This window comes from Rhagoletis pomonella, unplaced genomic scaffold, assembly GCF_013731165.1.
Source record: "Rhagoletis pomonella isolate Grant_MI unplaced genomic scaffold, Rhpom_1.0 Rhpom_scaffold_03431, whole genome shotgun sequence".
In the NCBI taxonomy this organism is placed as follows: Eukaryota; Metazoa; Arthropoda; class Insecta; order Diptera; family Tephritidae; genus Rhagoletis; species Rhagoletis pomonella.
In genome coordinates this window covers 1-21,820 of record NW_023461983.1, presented here as the reverse complement: position 1 = coordinate 21,820, position 21,820 = coordinate 1, and the positions used below count along the sequence as shown (strand labels likewise).

Below are 21,820 nucleotides of genomic sequence, written 5' to 3'. Positions count from 1 at the left end.
GGCATTATATCCCTTACTAAGCTAAATTCTCCTTTCCGTGTTACCGGGAAAGGGGGTCGGAAGTATTTTTGCGTAGACCTTCTTTTTGCGTTGGCGGACTTTGGTATCGCTTAGGGATTATAACTCTTTCTAAGTAGAATTCTCTTTTCTGTGTTGCCGGAAAAAGGGGGCGGAAGTATTTTTGCGCAGAACTTCTTTCTGCGTAGGCGGCCTTGGGCCGCGCTTAGGGATGTTAACCCTCACTAAATAGAAGTACATAATTCATATTAGAAAAAACGAAATTATCCATATGCATACTTTCGTTAGGAAACCGAAATAATGCTTATAACAAAAACTCAAATAATGAATGCATGCTCAATTTGGTTGAAAACCGAAATAATGCATATGAAAAACCCGAAGTAATGCATACATGCACAGTTTCGGTTGAAAACCGACATAATGTCTAAATGCACAGTTTCCATATGCGCGACTTCGGTGCCCAAAACAAGAGCAAAATAAGAACACTTGTTTTATATAGGCTTTTTATGAGTTTTTCTTTAAGTTAATATATACGTATGTATGGTCTAATTTAGAATGGCTCTTTTAAAACTGCTTCTTTATTAAAATTCAGCGGTTTTCACCACTAAAGGTCACATATGAACATATTATAAAATAGGTAGTATTATTGTAAATTGGTTGTTTTAGTCGTGTCGTGGCCTTAAAAATAACGGCTAAAATGTAACCAAACATCTACTCGCCTTCAGGTCTTCCAATTCGTCTTTCGGACTTTAAATACCATTTAAGATATGTATATAGTAGTAACAACATAGAATACAAAATTGCCTTGTGAAAAATTACAAAAGTTTACAGAAATAAAAAAAATTTTCCGACCTGCGGCATGTTTATATGAATTCTAATACAAATATTCGGTTTTATTTATCTTTACCAGTTTGGGTCAAATTTAGAAAATTATAAATAGAATATTTTTAATTTTTCACTTACTTTGTGGGGCTTCACAACCCTCGCGCTTAGCAGTATCCGGCCAAACGCACGTTCCACCAAATTCATCAAAGTGTAAGCCAACCGTACACTTCATTTCCAATGCATCCCCATCAATACAGTTGTAGAAAATATCACACACGGAAGAGTCAGGATGTGCGAAAAATCCGTGTTTTCTGGGACAAAATTTCGTAGATTTCGGTTCTTCTGCAATTTATCGATTTATTCAATACATAAATGTAACTAATAAAGAATACACATATTCATATACATATAAAAATAATATTTTCTTAGAAAAATGTATTACGCACGTATTTGACCGTTCACATGTGAGTATGTACGTGTAAGTGTACATACCCTGCAAAAAGGTACTAGGTTAAATACTAGTACAGGACCACGCTACCTTGTAACCAACACTAGTAACACCCTCTGGTCCAACGCTGCATAACATGGGACCACCCAGACAACTACTCCTTTTGAATCATGGCACATTCGGCAGCCGAATCATGTTGCCGATGGGGCACCAAGAGGTGGTTCTCAACACATATACCAGTTTTTTTACGTTTGAAGCAGTGATGGAAAATCGAAATTTAAAATTGTGCGGAACTTCTCCAGAAAAATGTAGGTCAATGTGCCAATAAATTGAAAGTCGTCGATAGGTACTATTTCCCTTATAAAGTATATTTACAGTACTTATTGCGTATAAGAGAAACAGGAGTCTTACGGAAAACCTTTCTTTAAGCAACAACAAAACTACACAACAACAAAAAAACATAAAAAAAGTTTAAAACTTTCTACAAAAAATGTTCATTCAAATTTAAAACTTTGATGTCAGAAGTTTTAGAAAACAAGGTGCAAGTGAAGCTAAGAATTCGCATTGATTTTGAATGCTTTTTTTTATTTCTTTCTTTCTTTTCTTTTCTTTTCAAAAATCAATGCGAATTGAATGGACTATAAAACACAAATGTAAAAAAGATACTTTTAATTGCGGAACCGAAAAAAATATATATCAGTTGCATTGAGTTACGCAAAAATAGTGCCGAAAATCAATCGATTGAGCTTGAGGTGCCGTCTGATTCTGAAAGGGCCGAAAATGGCACAATGCACACTCATTTTCCATCACTGGTTTGAAGTGGTCCAGGCCAGTGCCGATGGGGCACGAAGAGGTGGTTCTCAACACATATATCAGTTTTTTACGTTTGAAGTGGTCTAGGTCAGCATAACAAGTTACTAGTATGCAACCTGGTCTTTTTGCACATACATATGTACTTTAAACCAACGACCCAGTGTACCACCTGTTCGTAAAATTTTTGCAGGGTACGCATCTCAAGCATGCAGAGCGGTGACAACACACACATACATACATAGTACATTTCCTGCAAAAATTTGAGGACAAGGTGGTCCACTGAGTCGTAGATTTAAAGTATGTGCAAATGGCCCAGGTTGCATACTAGTAACTTGTTATGCTGACCTAGACCACTTCAAACGTAAAAAACTGATATACATATGTGTTGAGAACCTCCTCTTCGTGCCCCATCGGCAACATGACTCGGCTGCGGAATGTGCCATGATCCAAAAGGAGTAGTTGTCTGGGTGGTCCCATGTTATGCAGCGGTAGAATAGAAGTGGTCCCATCCGTGGTGTTTATCCGTACAAATCGCGTGCTGTGGTGTTGATGGAAATTCAACATTTGTAAGCACGTTTGTACCTGAGTGCGCAGAGATGCTTGCCACAATTTGTTGATATGCAGGCAACATGCAAATTAAATATATATATTTTTTTGTTTTTATCTTGATTATACAATTCACAGATGCCTTTTTAGAACGAACGCGGTCATTTTAATATGCGCGTAATTGAATTGAATATTTACCAATATACAGTACTTTCGTTGACGTTTATAGTAAGATCAATTACGTTTCTGATTGATTCTAATATTGTTTTCCTCAGTGTACGTGATAATACATATTCAGGCTGGTTCTGTAATTCACTTCCAAGTGAATTTGAGTCAAATTCGCTGTGAATTTATATTCCAGGGGTTGAAATTCACTCGGAAGTGAATGTCAGAAGCTGCACGATTAAAAAGAAGTAAACTAAAAAGGCGGTGTATACTATTAAACTTTAAAATAAACGCACAACCGGAGAGAATATCGCACAAGACTAACTTCTGGCTTCCCAGAACCTTTATTTATGTTTTACATAAATTCTTATTCTAAATACATAAATTATCACTTATCCTACATACATATATATGTATATACTTAACTCGAATAAAACAATCCATATTACTTAGTTGACTGCATGCACCATCGCTAGCTCGACCAAGGCAATGCAATCCACTTGAACAATATCATAATTAATAGACTCAAAATGTATACATACTTATTTATTTGGGGTCATATTACTTACAATAGATGTTCAAGTAAAAAGCGCTTTTACTTTTATGTGTATAATATATGTACATGCATATTTACACAAGTATTACATTATATGATAAGCACATCTATGTAAATGCATAGTTGCATCGCTATTCTTGGTATGTGCAGATGTGGTAGATGCAATCAACCGAATACCCTAAGGACCAATGCATTCGGTTGTTGTTTATATTTTTGTACTACTTCTGGCAACAAATTGTGTTGTTGGTTTAGGTTTCCGATAAGAAACTAAACAGGTGGGCTGTTACCGTTCCGATTCTAATAATGCACTTTAAGCTGTACCTAAATACATATTGTCACCAACAAAGCAAAATGCCCTCTTTGATTCAATTGGTTCATTTTTTTCCTACACTGAGGGGAAAAAATATTAAAATCAAATAGAAACGTAATTGATCTTACTATAAACGTCAACGAGTGTACAGTACATTAGTAAATACGCAATTCAATCACGCGCATATTAAAATGACCGCGTTCGTTTTGAGAAAGCATCCGTGAAGTGAAAAATTAGACAAAAACTAAAAAAAATATTTAATTTGCATGTTTCCTGGGTGCAGGTTTCCTTGGGTGCAGGTCTGTATATAATATCTGTGTTCATATGGAATAGTAGCTTATGTCGAAAGGCTGGCTTTAGTATAATACGGCATTCGCAGAATACGATTGCGAATGACTCACTGGCGTCGACCCGTTGAAGAACTTTTGGCAAATAAACGTGCAAGAAATAGTTCTAATGCTAGTAAGTCAATATTCTTATAGAGTCTTATCAAAAAATTCCTTTTCGTTTACATTATTCATATACAAAACGAATGAATGCCTAGCAAACAATTAGGTGTGATATACATTTGAGAATGATTTGAAATCAAAGCCTATCTCAAATGTCAAACGTTTAAAAATGATTTGATATTGATTTGAAAATTACAGCTTTCTCAATAAAAAGGGGAGTTTCATCTCCATTTGAGAATATGGTTAACTCTCAAATCAATTCCAAAGGTTATTTATCAATTGTACTTCAAATATGGAAATAAAATTTATTATTGGAAGTTTATATTTCACATATGTATGTACATAACAAAAAAAAAAACAATTAAGATAAAGTAATTTATAATAAATTCGTCTTGAAGGGCTGCAGCTTCTTCAATCCGCGCGCAAACACCAAATCCACTATTTGTGGGCTTTCTCTTGGAACATTTTTTTCTATTCAATGTTTTTTTTCAATTGATCTTAATTTTATTCTTACAATTTTTGATTTAACTGCGCATTATTATATCGTGTGACACTTGCCATCTTTCTTCAAATCAACATCAAATGAATTTCAAATGTAAAATTTAAAACTCGTTTTCAATTTGAGAATCATTTGAGAAAAAACACTTGATATCAAACTGAGAAATACATTTTTCTCAAACGTGTTTGCTATGTGACTTTGGCTTCAAATTTTTTTCAATTTCAGTGAACACCTGTTCTGAACACATTACAATATTCAAACAAAGTGAAAATAAATTAAATTGAAATAAATTCCAATTTTTTGTATGAGTATCCAAAAATGTTTTTTCTATGTACATATGTACATATAAGTGCATATATGCACAAACATACTTATGTATGTATATATGTATTTCTGCGCTCCTATTACAATCCCACTGGGAAAATAGGTAAACACCTTACGAGGTAAGCCAGTTGAAAAATAACGTGCAGCCGAAGTTATTTCTAGGCGCCGAACTACTCCGAGCGACTGCTCTGCATTACACGTAGCTTACTTTGTAAAGCGGCTCAGAAGCATGTCTGATACCAAATGTACATTCTTAATTCCTACTTACATAAGGCGCCCACGTCTTTGTTAAAGTAAGGCAGTAGCGGCCGCCTTATGTAAGTAGGAATTTAGAATGTACAATTGGGAACAGACATACTTCCGAGCCGCTTTTCAAAGTAAGTTAGGTGTAATGCAGAGCATTCGCTCGGAGTAGTTCGGCACTTGGAAATAACTTCGGCTGCACGTTATTTTTCAACTGACAAGGTAATGTGGCGTTGGAGGTGTTCATTTTGTGCTTTACTAGTAGATGACATTGGCCATGATGACAATTTTGGTACTAAAAACTGAAAGAAATCAGAAGAATCGTAAGGCGCTTACCTATTTCCCATTGGGATACTGACAAACTTGTTTGTAGAAAAAAACTTTTACAGAAATGAGTTTGAATGATTTGAATGTTTTTCATTCATTCATTCACATTCTTCCATTTGAAGCAAGGCGAATTCATATAAGGTGGTTCTGCTAGAACAGCTGCTTTAATTCGCCTCGGTACACATATGTCAAAACTCCTTATGAGTGAGTGAGAAAGGAAGAGTGTAGGCATTTTTCCCCTCTTCCTCCTTGAGCGAAAAATAGCTAAGAATTTGATATTTGTGTACCGAAAGCGAAAACAAAATACATGTTAGTTTTTGTTTTTGTACTACCGCTACCACCTTATATGAATTCGCCTTAATTTGAAGGTAGAAAATTTAAAACAAAATGTATATTCATAAATTACAAAATTCCAAACGCTGAGTATTTTGTATGTGAAGTAAAATATTACAAATGTACTATGCTCTGTTTGGTTAGAAGTTTGATTGAATTCATGCAGCCCTCTAATATACAAGCATATATTCATATACTTCTTAAAATACAGATTGTCCCAAAATTTTTTAAACTTACGCAGTTCAGTTCGATCACCACAGTCCACGTTGAACGGCTGATCGCACTTATTAATATGTCTGTTAAGAGGATCGAATACCAAGCCATCTGGACAAAGTTTCTCTTTCGCCACATCGTCATCACATTGGTAGTACTTGTCACATTGGATATCATCGGGGAACTGGCCCTCGGGTTTGGGGCATTGGAATGCACCTTAAATGACACCATAAATATACATACGTTCATAAGTAGATACATAAGCAAGTTTCCTGAAACTAAAAATTTCATAAAAACCAAAGTGTTACACTTAAAGTAAATTAAAAGAAGCCCGCCTTATTTATTCTTATGTCAATATCGAAACATTTTCTGTAGTAAAATTAATAAGAAATTAAACTGCGGCAATTTGCATTTCTACGCTATTCCACATATACACACATATGCATGCAGTGGCGGACTTGCAGTCTTGTCCGCCCTAGGCCCTATAGTACCAGCCGCCCCTTTTCCAACTCCCATTATTTAGGTACTATGTATGTACATATAAAATTTATCTTTTGCCGACTTTTATTGAAATATATTATCGTTTGTTTTTGTCTATCTGCCTTTAAACTTATGTAATTTTTATTTAGTTCATTTATTTTTAATGCCGATATTTCGACTTCAATCTGAGGTCATCTTCAGGACTGTAAGTACACATAAACACATTATATGAAACGTCAGTTATGCAAGACTTAGACTTGACTTGACTTGAAAATTGTATATCTGGCAAATGAGCAGCGTGTGCGTAGTTACCCAAAAAAACCACTTTACTTAGAAACCTGGAGAACTATAGATTTTTAATTTCTAAAAGCTCAGTAATGCGAGCTTAGACTTGACTTGACTTGAAAATTGTATATCTGGCAATGAGCAGAGCGTGTATGTATACACATGTAGTTACCCAAAAAAAAAAAACAACTTCACTTAGAAACTTTGAAAACTATAGATTTTTTTATTTCTAATTAAAAATTCTAAGTACAAAGAGAGCCGTGAGAGCATCATGCTGCCATTTCATTTTTTAATAAAATCCCTACAAAAGTTACACACAAATATAATTTTTTGTATAAATGTAATTCATCTGGCAATCGAAAAACAAACCTTCAAATAAAGACAAAAAATAAAATAAAAACAAGTAAGAGCAGCGCTGTATTCGGCTATGCCGAAGGCTTCATACCTTTCATGAACATCTGCAAATTTTACTTTGACAGATTACTGCTTTTGAATACATCTGCATACATCGATAGAGGAGTTACATTCTTATATAAAAAATCGCATCTAAACAATCAGAGGTATTTAAGATATACTTTATATGGCACCAATCTAAGTGATTTTCACTGCTATGTGATCGGTATGTAAACCGGTAACACAATTTATTGGGTTTAGTTTCCTACATAAAGGAGATATATGGCAAAAACTGGTATCTGAACAATCAGTGCTATAGTAGATAAAGCTTATACAGCATATGATTTTCTCAGTAGACTTTGTATTATTATTTATAAAATATCTTACGAAATTTATCGGTTTTAGCTGTTCAAATAAAGGAGTTTTACCGTAAAATCCCATATCTGAACAATCAGATGTATGGAAGATATATGTTGTAGTCAACCGATCCTTGTTATATTCACTATAAGTATTCTGTAAATAATGAGTGAAAGTGGTGCGAAATTTCATGTTCCTAGCTGCATAAATGGAGGAGTTATGATAAAAGACCTCATATCTGAACAATCAGTTGTATGGGGTCTGCAGGTTATAGTGACCCGATCTTTGTTATTTTCACTGTAAGTCTTCTGTTGATAATGAGTGAAAACAGCGCAAAATTGCATGGTCCTAGCTACATAAATGGATGAATTATAACGAAAAATCTCATATCTGAACAATCAGTTGTATGGGAGCTATAGGTTATAGTTACCCGATCTTTTTAATTTTCACTGTAAGTTTTCTGTTGATAATTATTGAAAACAGTGCGGAATTTCCTGTTCCTAGCGATATAAATGGAGGAGTTATAACGAAAAATTTTATATCTGAACAATCAGTTGTATGGGAGCTATAGGTTATAGTGACCCGATCTTTGTAATTTTCACTGTAAATATTCTGTTGATAATGGGTGCAAGTACTGCAAAATTTCATGTTCGTAGCTGCATAAATGGAGAAGTTATAACGAAAAATCTCATATCTGAACAATCAGTTGTATGGGAGCTATATGTTATAGTGGTCCGATTCTTCCGGTTCCGACAAATGATTAATACATTATAAAAATACAACCACATACCAAATTTGATACGGATATCTCGAAAACTGAGAGACTAGATTGCATACAAACAGACAGACAGACGGACAGACGGACATGGTTAAATCAACTCAGCTCGACGTTCTGATCATATAAGTATACATTTTAATGGGTCTATCTCTTTTTGTTCTGGTACTTACAAACATCGGACCAAAGTTATAATACCATTTCATACTCATGAAAGGTATAACAATCACAATTTGATTCAAGTAAATACATGTATTTTAATGGTAATTTTGTATCAATTTTGGCGTAGAAACAAATTATACGTTTACAATTTTACGTGTACAAATACAAGTGCTTAGAATGAACACAAAGAGAAAAGGTAATAGGTGACACGTTGAGTAATCACGTCTAAGTTTCTAGGTAAGTCAAGTCCAAAAGCTTGATTATGGCAACTTAACTTAACTTAACGAAACGTAGTACTTAGAGAATCAAAATGAAACAGATTTCGACGTGGCATTAAGTTACGTTAAGTTTCGGCTGTTCAAATATAAGCAACACCCATATAACAGAATTTTTAAGAGAGAGTCGTAAGTTACGTTAAGTTGCCATAATCAGACCATAAGGGTCTGATTATGCATACTTCGCATAACTTCGCACAACTTCGTATGTATTCCATTACCCAGAAATTAGCAGCCCTTTTAAAAACTTAGCGATCTGTTGAGTTTAGATTTTGCTTCACATCTTCTTAAGCTATACTTTTAGGGCACTGGTACAAATGGTTATGCGAAGTTATGCGAAGTATGCATAATCAAACCCTAAGTCTTGCATAACGCAGCTTTAAGTTAAATTTCTAACTACAAAGAGAGGCGTGAGAGAATCATGCTGCCATTTAATTTTTTAATAAAATCCCTACAAATATACCACACAAATATGTATAATTTTTTGTATAAATGTGATTCATCTGGCAATCGAAAAACAAACTTTCAAATAAAGACAAAAAATAAAATATAAAAAAGCTTGTAACAATCACAATTTGGTTCGCGTAAATACATTTATTTTAATTGTAAATTTGTATAAATTTTGGTGTAAAAACAAATTAAACGTTTAAAATTGTACATGTACAAATAAATACAAGTGCTGAGAATCAAACAATAGTTGCGATCCCTAACTCGCAAGAAGTTGCAAAATTTACTGGAATTTACCAGAAAGCGTTCCCGTACTCGGTTCTCTGGCTTCTTTTGCTTTTTGACGGTTTTACAGGTTTTACTCCCGTACTCGATTCTCTGCTTCTTTTGCTTTTTGACGGTTTTACAGGTTTTAACCCAGAAAAGTTGGGGAACTCAACTAATAGGTGACACGCTGAGTAATCACGTCTAAAAACTGGATTATGCAAGACTTAGACTTGACTTGACTTACCTAGAAAGTTAGAAACGATTCCTCTCCGTGTCATCTATTGCCTTTTCTCCTTTTTTTTATCCTCAGCATTTGAATTTGTGCACGCAAAATTTTAAAGGCGGATTCACCGTTCGTGTCGGACACTTTTAGTAATTTTACGCGTGCCTTTCCCACCTTGTCTCACTGAGACACGACACAAATTTTCTGAACACTCTTTGTTCGAATCAAATTGATTTTGATTTTCGGTCCGAACGACTTGATGATTCGGGTTGCCGCGTTCTCCCTTTATATGCGTTTGCAGCCAATTGCATGTATTATTTGCCCTCAAAATCATATGTAGGCAACAATATAATCAGCTATTTGCTACAGAACAAAATAAAATGTGCCGAAATGAACGGTGAACCGTACTTCAGCACCCTCTCCAACAAAAATGTATTGAGAGCAAATAAAAAGTTGTCCGGACTCCGGACATGAACGGTGAACGCGCCTTAAACGTTTAATTTGATTTGGGTAAAATGGAATAAAAATTCCAATTGAATAAATGTGTCCAAGCGTATCAAATTGTGATTGTTTTTATTTTATTTTCTGTCTTTATTTGGAAGTTTGTTTTTCGATTGCTTGATGAATTTCATTTATACAAAATATCATATTTGTGTGGCATATTTAGAGGAATTTTATTACAGATATGTGAAAAAATGATGTGGCAGCATGATTCTCCCACGGCTCTCTTTACACTTAGAAATTTAACTTAGAAATCAAAAATCTATAGTTCTCCAAGTTTCTAAGTGAAGTTGGTTTTTTTTAGGTAACTACAAACACGCGCTGCTGATTTTCCAGATATAATGCTTTCAAGTCAGGTCATGTCTAGGTCTTGCATAAATGACCTTTAAGTTAAACAAAACTTACACCTTCGCCTTGGTTGTACTCGGTCGACTGATTAAGATATAAATGGGCGCGTTTATAAGACGTAGCTGTTGCCCAACCGTTGGCTATTTGTCTTAGAAACGCACAGTTGAGTGGTTCCGCTCAGCTCAACAGTTGGCAACTTTCCACCTGGGCTTAGCCTAAACAGCTGATCGAAAAGACTTACGCCGCTTATATTAAATTTAACGCCGCTTCGTTAGGTGGCAGTTGCAAACAAATTTATTGTATTTTATATTACTGATGCGATGATGTGTGTGGAGGTTGGTTCCGTGCGCAGAAGTGGAAAACTTTTGACTGTCATTCACCTGGGAGTGGCCAGAAGCGATTCTTGTGCGTACGGTTTAAATCGCAGCTCACAACGTCCGGATATTTATATCCACGTATCCTCTGGGTAGCAACCAAACACCCGTTTGGGAGCGAGCTAAAGTGAGAAGGCGTAAAACTTCGCGTGCGCTGGGTTTGGGTCCCGCCACGTTAAAACCCCGCCCAATGAAAAAAAAAACAGCCTCGGATGAGACCCCCTTTTTCTGATGACGACCACGGCAAACGTATAAAGGACTATGATTTAAGGGTATGCACCTGGAATATCCGGACCCTTAATGGGGAAGGTGCCTCTGCCCGGCTGGTTGATGTCCTCGGGAAGACAAAGGCTGATATCACTGCCATCCAAGAAATGGGATGGACGGGGTAAGGAAAAGTAAGCGTGAAGCCTTGCGACGTCTACTACAGTTGCCACGTAAAGGAGCGCAAATTCGGTGTTGGATTCATGGTATGAGAGAGACTCCGTCGCCGAGTACTGCCGTTCATCCCGGTGGACGAACGTCTAGCCACAATCCGCATCAAAGCTAGATTCTTCAACATCTCGCTCATCTGCGCCCATGCCGCTACGGAAGAGAAGGATGAGGCGTCCAAGGATCTCTTCTATGAGCGCTTGGAACGTACATATGAGCGCTGTCCCCGACACGATGTCAAAATCGTGCTTGGCGATTTTAATGCCAAGGTGGGCAAGGAAGGGATCTTTGGCGCCACTGTCGGAAAATTCAGCCTCCACGACGAAACGTCCGATAACGGACTGAGGCTGATCGACTTCGCCGGGGCCCGAAATATGGTAATATATAGTACTAGGTTCCAGCATATGTACATCCACCAAGCTACATGGCTGTCTCCAGATCGTAAAACGAGAAACCAAATCGATCATGTTGTGATAGACGGAAGGCATGCTTCAAGTGTTTTGGACGTACGTACACTCCGAGGGCCAAACATCGACTCGGACCACTATCTTGTTGTAGCCAAGATACGCACCCGCCTCTGTGTAGCAAAAAATGTGCGCCCAACAATGCAAGGAAAGCTTAACGTCGAAAAGCTGCAATCACAACAGACGGCCAATTTATTCGCCACTCGACTCACACACCTGCTCTCTAAGAGCACTCTTCAACAATCCGACGTACGCGAGCAGTGGAACCACATTTCCCGATCATTAAGTACCGCCGCCGAAGAAGTAGTTGGATTTCAGCGAGCCCGAAAGAACAACTGGTACGATGAGGAATGTCAAGAAGCCGCAGAGAAAAAAGATGCCGCCTACAGGGCCACGCTGCGATCGGGCGCAACGCGAGCCATGTGGGACCGTTATAGAGAACTGAAGAAGGAAGCGAGACGTATTTGCCGCAATAAGAAGAGAGAGGGCGAAATACGTGAGTGCAAAGAGCTTGAGATGCTGGCCGACAGGAAGAACGCCCGAAAATTCTACCAGAGGGTTAGGCGACTTACGGAAGGTTTCAAGACCGGGGCGAACTCATGTAAGAACAACAATGGCGACCTAGTGACCGATGTCCCGAATATACCTAAATTGTGGAGGGAACACTTTTATAACCTACTGAAGAAGACGAACCCGAGTTCCCAGTCGATGATGATGAGGTACGAATAGCGAGGATGATGAGGCGCTGTAACCGCCTAAGCGATTTTGGCCGAGTTCAGCAAAGCACGCCAGTCGTTTCTCCTCTGTGCCAACTGACGCCAATTGGAAACGCCAAGTGAAGCCAAGTCCTTCTCCACCTGATCTTTCCATCGCAGTGGGGGTCTCCCTCTTCCTCTGCTACCACCAGCGGGTTCCGAGTTTAATACTTTCAGAGCTGGAGCGTCGGTGTCCATTCGAACGACATGACCAAGCCAGCGGAGCCGCTGTATTTTAATTCGCTGCACTATGTCCATATCGTTGTAAAGCTCATACAGCTCATCGTTCCATCGTCTGCGGTACTCGCCGTCGCCAACGCGTAAAGGACCGTAAATCTTCCGCAAAATCTTTCTCTCAAACACCCCAAGAGCCGCCTCATCGGATGTTGTCATTGTCCATGCTTCTGCGCCATATACCAGCACGGGCATGATGAGTGACTTATAGAGCGTGGTTTTCGTACGTCGAGAGAGGACTTTACTCCTGAATTGCCTACTCAGTCCAAAGTAGCACTTGTTGGCAAGAGTGATTCTACGTTGGATTTCAATGCTGACATTATTATCGGTGTTAATGCTGGTTCCCAAGTAAACGAAATTCTCTACTTTCTCGAAATTGTAACTGTCAACAGTGACGTGGGAGCCAAGGCGCGAATGTGCTGACTGTTTGTTTGATAACAGGAGATACTTCGTCTTGTCCTCGTTTACCACCAGACCCATGCGCTTTGCTTCCCTATCCAACTTGGAAAAGGCAGAACAGACTTCGCGGTTTTTGTTACCGATGATGTCGATATCATCGGCATAAGCCAGCAATTGCACGCGAATAGCGATTACGCGGCTGAAAAACAACAAAGCTGCTGGAGCTGACGGCCTGCCAGCCGAGCTATTCAAGTACGGCGGCGAGGAGCTGATGAGGTGCATGCATCAGCTCGTATGCAGAATATGGTCAGATGAACGCATGCCCGACGACTGGAATTTAAGTGCGCTCTGCCCAATCCACAAGAAAGGCGACCCCACCATACGCGCCAACTACCGCGGAATCAGCCTTCTAAGCATAGGTTACAAGGTCTTATCGAGCGTATTGTGCGAAAGACTGAAGCCCACCGTCAACGAGCTGATTGGACCTTATCAGTGTGGCTTTAGGTCTGGAAAATCCACCATAGATCAGGTATTCACAATACGCCAAATCTTGGAAAAGACCCGCGAGAATAGGATCGACACACACCATATATTTGTCGATTTCGAATCCGCTTTCGACAGCACGAAGAGAAGTTGCCTTTATGCCGCGATGTCTGAATTTGGTATCCACGCGAAACTAATACGGCTGTGTAAAATGACGTTGAGTAATACCACCAGCTTCGTCAGGATAGGGAAGGACCTCCCCGAGCCGTTTGATACCAAACGAGGTTTCAGACAAGGGGACTCCCTTTCGTGTGATTTCTTTAATCTGATGTTGGAGAACTGAACCGCTCAGGCACAATACTTTATAAGAGCGTACAATTGCTGGCGTATGCCGACGACATCGATATTATCGGTAAAAACAAGGGCTACGTCTGTTCTGCCTTCTCGGAATTGGATAGAGAAGCAAAGCGAATGGGTCTGGTGGTGAACGAGGACAAACATCACATCAACAGTCATGTGTTTGTGTCATCACACAAACAGACAGAGCATACGCGTCTTGGCACCCACGTCACTGTTGACAGTTACAAGTTTGAAAAAGTAGACGACTTCGTTTATTTGTGATCCAGCATTAACACCAATAATAATGTCAGCCTTGAAATCCAACGGTGAATCACTCTTGCCAACAAGTGCTACTTTGGGCTGAGTAGGCAATTGAGAAGTAAAGTCCTCTCTCGTCGTACAAAGATCACACTCTATAAGTCACTCATCATGCCTGTGCTGGTGTATGGCGCGGAGGCATGGACTATGAAAGCATCTGATGAGGCGGCTCTTGGAGTTTTCGAGAGAAAGATTCTGTGAAAGATTTACGGACCTTTACGCGTTGGTGATGGCGAATATCGCAGACGATTTAACGATGAGCTGTATGAGCTTTCCAACGATATAGGCATAGTGCAGCGAATTAAAATTCAGCGGCTCCGCTGGCTTGGCCATGTCGTTCGGATGGACAGAAACGCTCCTGCTCTGAAAATATTCAACGTGGGCCGCGATGCTGGTAACAGAGGAAGAGGAAGGCCTCCTCTGCGTTGGAAAGACAAGGTGGAGAAGGACTTGGCTTCACTTGGCATTTCCAATTGGCGTCAGTTAGCACAGAAGAGAAATGACTGGCGTGCTGTTTTGGACTCGGCCAAAATCGCTTAGGCGGTTACAGCGCCAATTAAGAAGAAGAAGAAGAGATGTGATGAAATAAGTAGAATATTTTATAATAATACTAAGTTTCTAAATATATGTTTTAAAGATGTTTGGTATATAATTTCCCACTGTTTAATTCATTGTAACATTGAACGATTTTTTCAACACGGCGGCCGCTCAGCGTTGAATTCTTAATAGTTCGGCGCAACTATCTCTATTTGTTGCAATTTCATTTGTTTACATTTATCAGCTGTTCATGTGGCAGCATATTCATCAAGCCGTTTCTAAGACGTAATTGTTGGGCCCAACAATTGCCAGAAGTTTCGTAGCAGTTGAGCTAAACAGCTACGTCTTATGAACGCGCCCAATAACACCAATCTCTGTATTGCTTACTGCTAACCAGGGTTGCAATACTTATTAAGATTATTATTATTATTATTATTATTAGGAGATTTTTCAGGCAACTTTTAGTTGAAAGCAACAATCGCCTGGTGTAAACGGCCTTTCAATGAAGTTGGTCGGCTGCCTACTTTCGTTCAACTTTTGATTCAACTAATTGCCTGTGAAAGTTGAATCATGTAAATTCCCTATTATTTATTATTAATTTATTTCTGACGTTGTATAATTTTGCTAATAACATACTTTGTTGTGAAACATTATCTAAAAATTCTATGCAAATCCATGTATCGATTTATGCTCTTCGATGCATCGAAAAAAATCGATGTACATTTCCATGCATTTTGGCTGCATCAGTGAAATCTTTTCTACGCTGACTACATTGAGTTCCATGTCGGTCATGCCTTAAGGGCTAGACCCATAACTCTGTCACTAATGATATAGACACAAAACACCGTATGTCTAGTTTACAATAACTTAACTTAATGTTTAGTGCAGGTATACTATATACTCTTACAGTATGTATGCCAAAGTCCATATGTACAAAATCCCACTTAATTATGTATGTGGATATGTAAATTTTCTGTTTATGCTAGTATGTATGTATTTAAGTATCTGCACTAAATAGTTAATGATAATATGTGCTTATATACATACATAAGTATATACACACATACATTGGTACATACATGTCCACAAACACGACAGCTATGCAAAGTTACAATTTCTATGCTAATTGCTTGCTTGCTGATTTTCTGTTGCTTAGTGAAATGAGGACGATCAAACAAGTTTTTGATCACTTATTTTTATGTTAAATCTTCAGTTTCATCATTTGTAGTACATATATGTCTCACAATAACGAGTAGTACAAGGTTATATGACACGTTTTTTTATTATACTCTATATTTGTGGAATTCCCGTTCGCTCAGTATATTTCTAAATCGCATTATAGTTATAATCATGATTCAATAATTTTTGGAAGGTAGTTTCACTTCAAAATTTTTGATATAAACCGTGTCTGTGACAAATACAAAATGTGGCCACTGCTATGATATAGAACTTGGGGATTTTCACTCGTTATTTTAGATATTTTTTAAAGAACATGTAAAGATTTATATATTTCATAACTGATCACTTCGTTTTTAATATACGTATGTATACGTATTTAATACATACATGCCACTGCTAATTACATGAATAAAAATCATAAAACCGAAAATGTGACGGCAATATTTCTTGTTTAAAATGTTTTAGATGCATCGCACACCACGGACTTTATCGGCCACCGATTTAGTTGGGCTCGCCAGTCTTGCCATTGCTCTACAACTACTTGGTCGGAGCGAGTAAGGTTGTGTAGTGTGCGCACCGCCATAAATCTTCATGTACCCTGAAGTAAAGATTGTTCCAATTGTTTGAAAAATATAGTCGTAGGCATAGTAGTTTGGTATCTAGACCAAAGATTGTCCAAAAATTTAAAGCAATGTACTGTAAAACAGGTGAATTGTTCTAAAAGTGGTCAGAATGTAATGCATAAGGTATGAGGTTTGTTATAAAATTGGTTACAATTTCAGGCATATATGTAGGCACTTAGCCAACTAATTTTCATGTGCGGCGTTGGCGTGTAGTGGAGTATCCGCTAAGAAAATCAGAGAACCCCAGTTCGAATCGCAGCTGGCGCAAATTTTATTTTTGTGTTTTTTTTTCCTCCCAAAATTGGTTACAATGTAATGCAGAAGCGGACAATTGGTCCGAGCCTAGGACATTCAATGTTAAATGTAAATAGAATTTTACATGTTCCAGGACCAAACTTTGGACTACTTACAATCACTTGCAGTCTAGTTTTTGGTGTGCTCTAAGTCTATTCCGATATCCTACAGGGTACATATTTCAAGTGAGCCCTACTATTTAACCAGGCGGCCGATAAATTCTGTGGTGTGCGGTGGTTCTTATAACTGCGTCCTTTTACCTATTCCATATCCATGGAAGCAGCAGTTAATTTTTCTTAATTTTGTGTGAAGAAAATTATTTAAAAATATTAAAAAATATCTTTAATATGTTTGGCGTTCCTTTGTTTTATTTTTCCAACGTCAAAAGCTGTATTTTTTTTAAACTTGGTACAACAAAAAATACGAAACACGTTTTCTGTCAGATAGCTAACATAGCGGATAAGAAGAAGAAGTGGAACTAACTTCTAAAAATTATTATATATTGTTATAATTATGAAAAACATAACCAAGTAGTATAAAAATGTATTTCTCACTTTCATTTCAACCAACGTATGGGGAATCAACAACTCGATATAAATGTGTATAACTGAAAACTATGTCGCTAGTACATTCTAGGGATATCAGTGCTTTTTAGGTTCCGAAAATTCCGGGATTTGCCTGTATTAATCCCGGGATCTCTAGAATTTTAAATATCGAATTGATTACAATAAAAGCCTTTCAATTTCCAAGAAACTTGTTTTAATGCAGTTGTACAATATGGCGTAAATTGCTTTGAATTGGAAACTTGATTACTAGGTAATATTTACAAATAAATCAACTCATTCAGCCGTACGGAGTAAGCTTTTATTTTTTAATTTTTTTTACAAATCAGGCAAAAAAGCTGGTAAAATAAGTTGTGAAATATTTTGTAATGGAGGAGATAGGGGTAATTATGTTCAAATGGCTATGATTACCTACAGTTCAGCCGGCAAGTGTTGAGGCCGAAAAATGTTTTTCATCAGTAGGTTTTGTATGTAACATGTTCAGGTTAAGATTAGAAGACTCCACTTTGAATGCTTTGCTGCTCTTACATACGTACGCATTGTAAATGCAATTATAATAATTAATCTTTTTTAATATGACTTTAGTTATATACCATTACTTATGTTTCTTTTATTGACTAAAATAAACACGTCAAGAGGTTTTATTTTTGTGTATCTTTTATGTATTTTTATTCCACAATCACATAGCTTTTTAAATACAATTTAAAAATTTACCAGATACTTTAAGATTTGTCTGTATTAATAAATATGTACGTGATTTTTAAAATCAGTTTGTCGTAAATTTTAAATAGATTTATTTTACGGTATGTTTAAATGTTTTCAGTTATTGAATTTTTACTCATACTCATAAAAGTTATGTCTCCTGGGATTACTTTAAAAATATTCCGAAATCCCGGGATCACAATTTTCCGCTAATACGGGCATTACTAGTACATACATCTAGCTGCAAGTGAAATAATACAAAATGATGTTGTTGGAAATTTATGATTATCTATTACTTTATAATAATTTTAATGTAAAATAAAGTTCGAACTATGACAGAAACAACATATGTAAATAGAAGTTTCAAAGCTTGCACCAAGTTAACAAAACTTAATCAAGAAATGTTCATCAAATTTTCGAGTTTTATAATTTGATAGCTTCGAAACATTTGAGTATGCAGTTTTGTAGTCCATTCAACTCATGGGTTCTTTCCCGTACTCAACGCGGGATGCCGCGGGATTCTAAAACAGCCCAGAAATGAATCCCGTACTCAAACGAACGTATTGGATCGTAACTGTTTTCTTCTTCCTACCCTAAACAGCCCGGACTTTTTCTCCAGGTAAAAAATGAATAAAGTGTCAAAGTACATTCCAGCTGTTGTGTTGTTTACATGTTGCTTGCATTTGCTTTGTGATTTTAAGGAATAGTGAATGGCTTGTTGATATATTTTCAGTCTTTTTATGTGTGTATATGTACTTGTTTATCAATTACAATCAAAATGGTGAAACCAAAATTCAATTCAACGGTTTCTCAAATTCTGGGAACCAAATGTGGTTTTTTGCGTTTCCCGTAATTCTGGACATTGTACCATTTTAGAGAGCAAACTTTTCGCTCACTCTCTAATTACCGGACCCGGTCCGGATTGTGCCGGAAACAACCTAGTACCTATAAAAAATAAAGTGCAGGTTTCACGTTGCTTAAAATTACCGTTAGTTTTTTAGAGCATTTTAGATTGCCAGCATCATCATTTTGAATTTTGCTACTTTTATTATACTCACAGCTATACATACATACATATGTATATGAAAAAGATAATTTAATATAAATATATGAAATCCGTAAATCACTCACTTTCTGCTGCAACAAATAGTGTTAGGGTACCTAGCGCCAAATTCATAAATTTCTGTTTCATTTTCAAAAAGTTTTGGTTTTTTTGATTTTCTTCACTAATATTCACAGCCTTAAATGTTGCAATAATAAATCGGAGCGTTTTGTCACCGTTCTTCTGCACTGTACCGCAACTGAATACAAACTATTTTTCTTTGTCTGTGATTCCAACTTTTGAAGACTTGCATCGAGCTAAGCCACGTTCATTTCCAAACCGGTTAATACTTTTTTAGCTTTATCGAAGTGTGGTTAAACAACTTAAAATCCAGTTTAATAAGAAATTGAGCAGAGTGTGAATGATGCCCACACGCCCATATGGGTACTTTGGTAAATTGACAGCGCAGTGCATACATATATATGCGTGTATGTACATTAGGGTGGTCCAAAAACAGTAAAGTCGGAATTGTAATGCTCTCAGGATTTTTCTATATCAAAAAATAGATCCCTATTTTTTATTTGGAAAACAAAAAGCGCTCAAAGTTTTCCATGTATTTTTATATGAGAAAAAAAAAACAACTTTTCGTAGAAATGGTATAGAATTCTTGAAAATCAATATCTTTCGATCGGAAAACTCTGGTTCTCTTCAGGAGACTTTCAATAATAATACCCAATTGTCGATTTAACCATTTTTTAATACTAACGATTTTTTATTGGTCCGCCTATTGCATTTTTCGGGGTTTTTGTGGGTTTTAGTTGAGACCTATAAATTATAGTTGCGAAGAAAAAATGGTTAAATAAACAATTGGGTATTATTACTGAGAATCTCCCGCAGGTAAACAGAGTTTTCCGATAGCAAAATATTTATTAAGAATTCTATACCATTTCTACAAAAAGTTTTTTTCCTCCATATAAAATACATGGACAACTTTGGGCGCTTTGAGCGCCCTCTAAATATTTTTTGATTTCAAAAAAAAAATAGGGGTATATTTTTTCTATCCTATCTCGGCAACCAGTTCGAAAACGCCCTATCTCAGAAAACTTTCCAACAACGCCGTATTTCCGAATTTGTTTGAAGAACGCACTATTTTAGAATTTGATTGAAAAACGCCCTACCTCAGGGCATTTTCAACGTATTTTCATTTGAGATAGGGCGTTCTTCATCCAAATTCTGCGATAGGGTGGTTTTCAATAAAACTCTGAAATAGGGCGTTCTTCAATCATATACTAAAGTAGGACGTTCTTCAAACTTTTTCTGAGATGGGGCGATTTCAAACTCGCTGCCGAGATAGGTCGATATTCCACTCAGCCATCGATATACAAATATATGCAAGTGGCAACGATGGCAAAAAATATGAATTTGGAAGTATAAAATGGGCGCGTAGATATGTTAAGAGTGAGAGTGAAGCGAGTTTTTAATTATCAAGTGAAAAACTGAGGCTATATTATGAGGAAGATTACCAACAAAAAGTAAACAAGAGGGCAATTCACCTAAACGCGTAAATACCTCATAAACCTTACTAAATTTTGTATGGAAAACCGGTTTATTTACCACTTTTACGCGGTTACGAGGCATTTATGCGTTTGATGAATACCCTGAATGTCTTCAAAGAAAATAAAACGCGAAGTGAATCAAGTGGTAGACGTACTGTCGGACTGTAGACAGAAAAAGGGAAGCATTAAAACCCTTAAATTTTAAGGAGAATTATTTTAATACGACATTGATTAACTAAATATTACAAAAGGAATAAAAAAAATGAATATTTAAATTTATCTATGTCGTTTCAATCAAAACGTTATAGATTATTTTAATTTCAGAATTTCAATGATATGTATGTATTTTTGAGGCCGATTGGAGAATCACATTGGAGTTCAAGTTTAGAACTAGCTTTTTCTCAACTGGAGAAACAGTCATATTCGCATACAAAAAAAAATGCCCTTTTGTTGAGAACGCTATGATGCTATGTTGAGGTACTGTTGAAAAACAACGTTCGAGATTTGAGAAATAGCTTATTTCTCATCTTAACCTCAAATTCAGCTCAAATCTAAATGTTTGTTGGGTATATTGTACATGCATATGGATGAATTCACTCGTGTGTTGCGAGAGCACATTAGTACATATATACATATGAATACGTTTACAATTTAGCGAACCCTTTATAAATCGAACTGCAAAAGTCTCATAATCAAAAAAATCAAAAACTCTAGAAACACGGTTTAAACACGCTCCCATGGTAAAAATTAAACCTCATTTTATTCTAGTGAGCTATTTTTACGCAATATAGAAAAAGAGGTGGCATTAATTTCTGCATATACATATTAGGTTTATATATAAGGAGCTTAACTCCCTAATCTGTAATTATCCGTACAAAATTCGTCCCTCGTTAATGGGCAATTATAAAATAATCTCAGATTAAACCAATAACTTTTCGGTGCCC

The 21,820-nt window shown here is 36.8% G+C and overlaps 1 protein-coding gene across 1 annotated transcript; it reads right to left on the bottom strand.

Annotated features, from left to right (window-relative positions):
- Window positions 1-973: 973 nt before the first annotated feature.
- Window positions 974-19,599, bottom strand: LOC118754133 (protein obstructor-E-like). Its single transcript, XM_036488994.1, has 3 exons — window positions 19,410-19,599; window positions 6,094-6,285; window positions 974-1,185 (listed from the first exon to the last, which is right to left on the bottom strand). Exons 1-3 carry the CDS (start codon window positions 19,468-19,470, stop codon window positions 974-976), a joined length of 465 nt encoding a protein of 154 aa, XP_036344887.1. The 5' UTR covers window positions 19,471-19,599.
- Window positions 19,600-21,820: the final 2,221 nt, after the last annotated feature.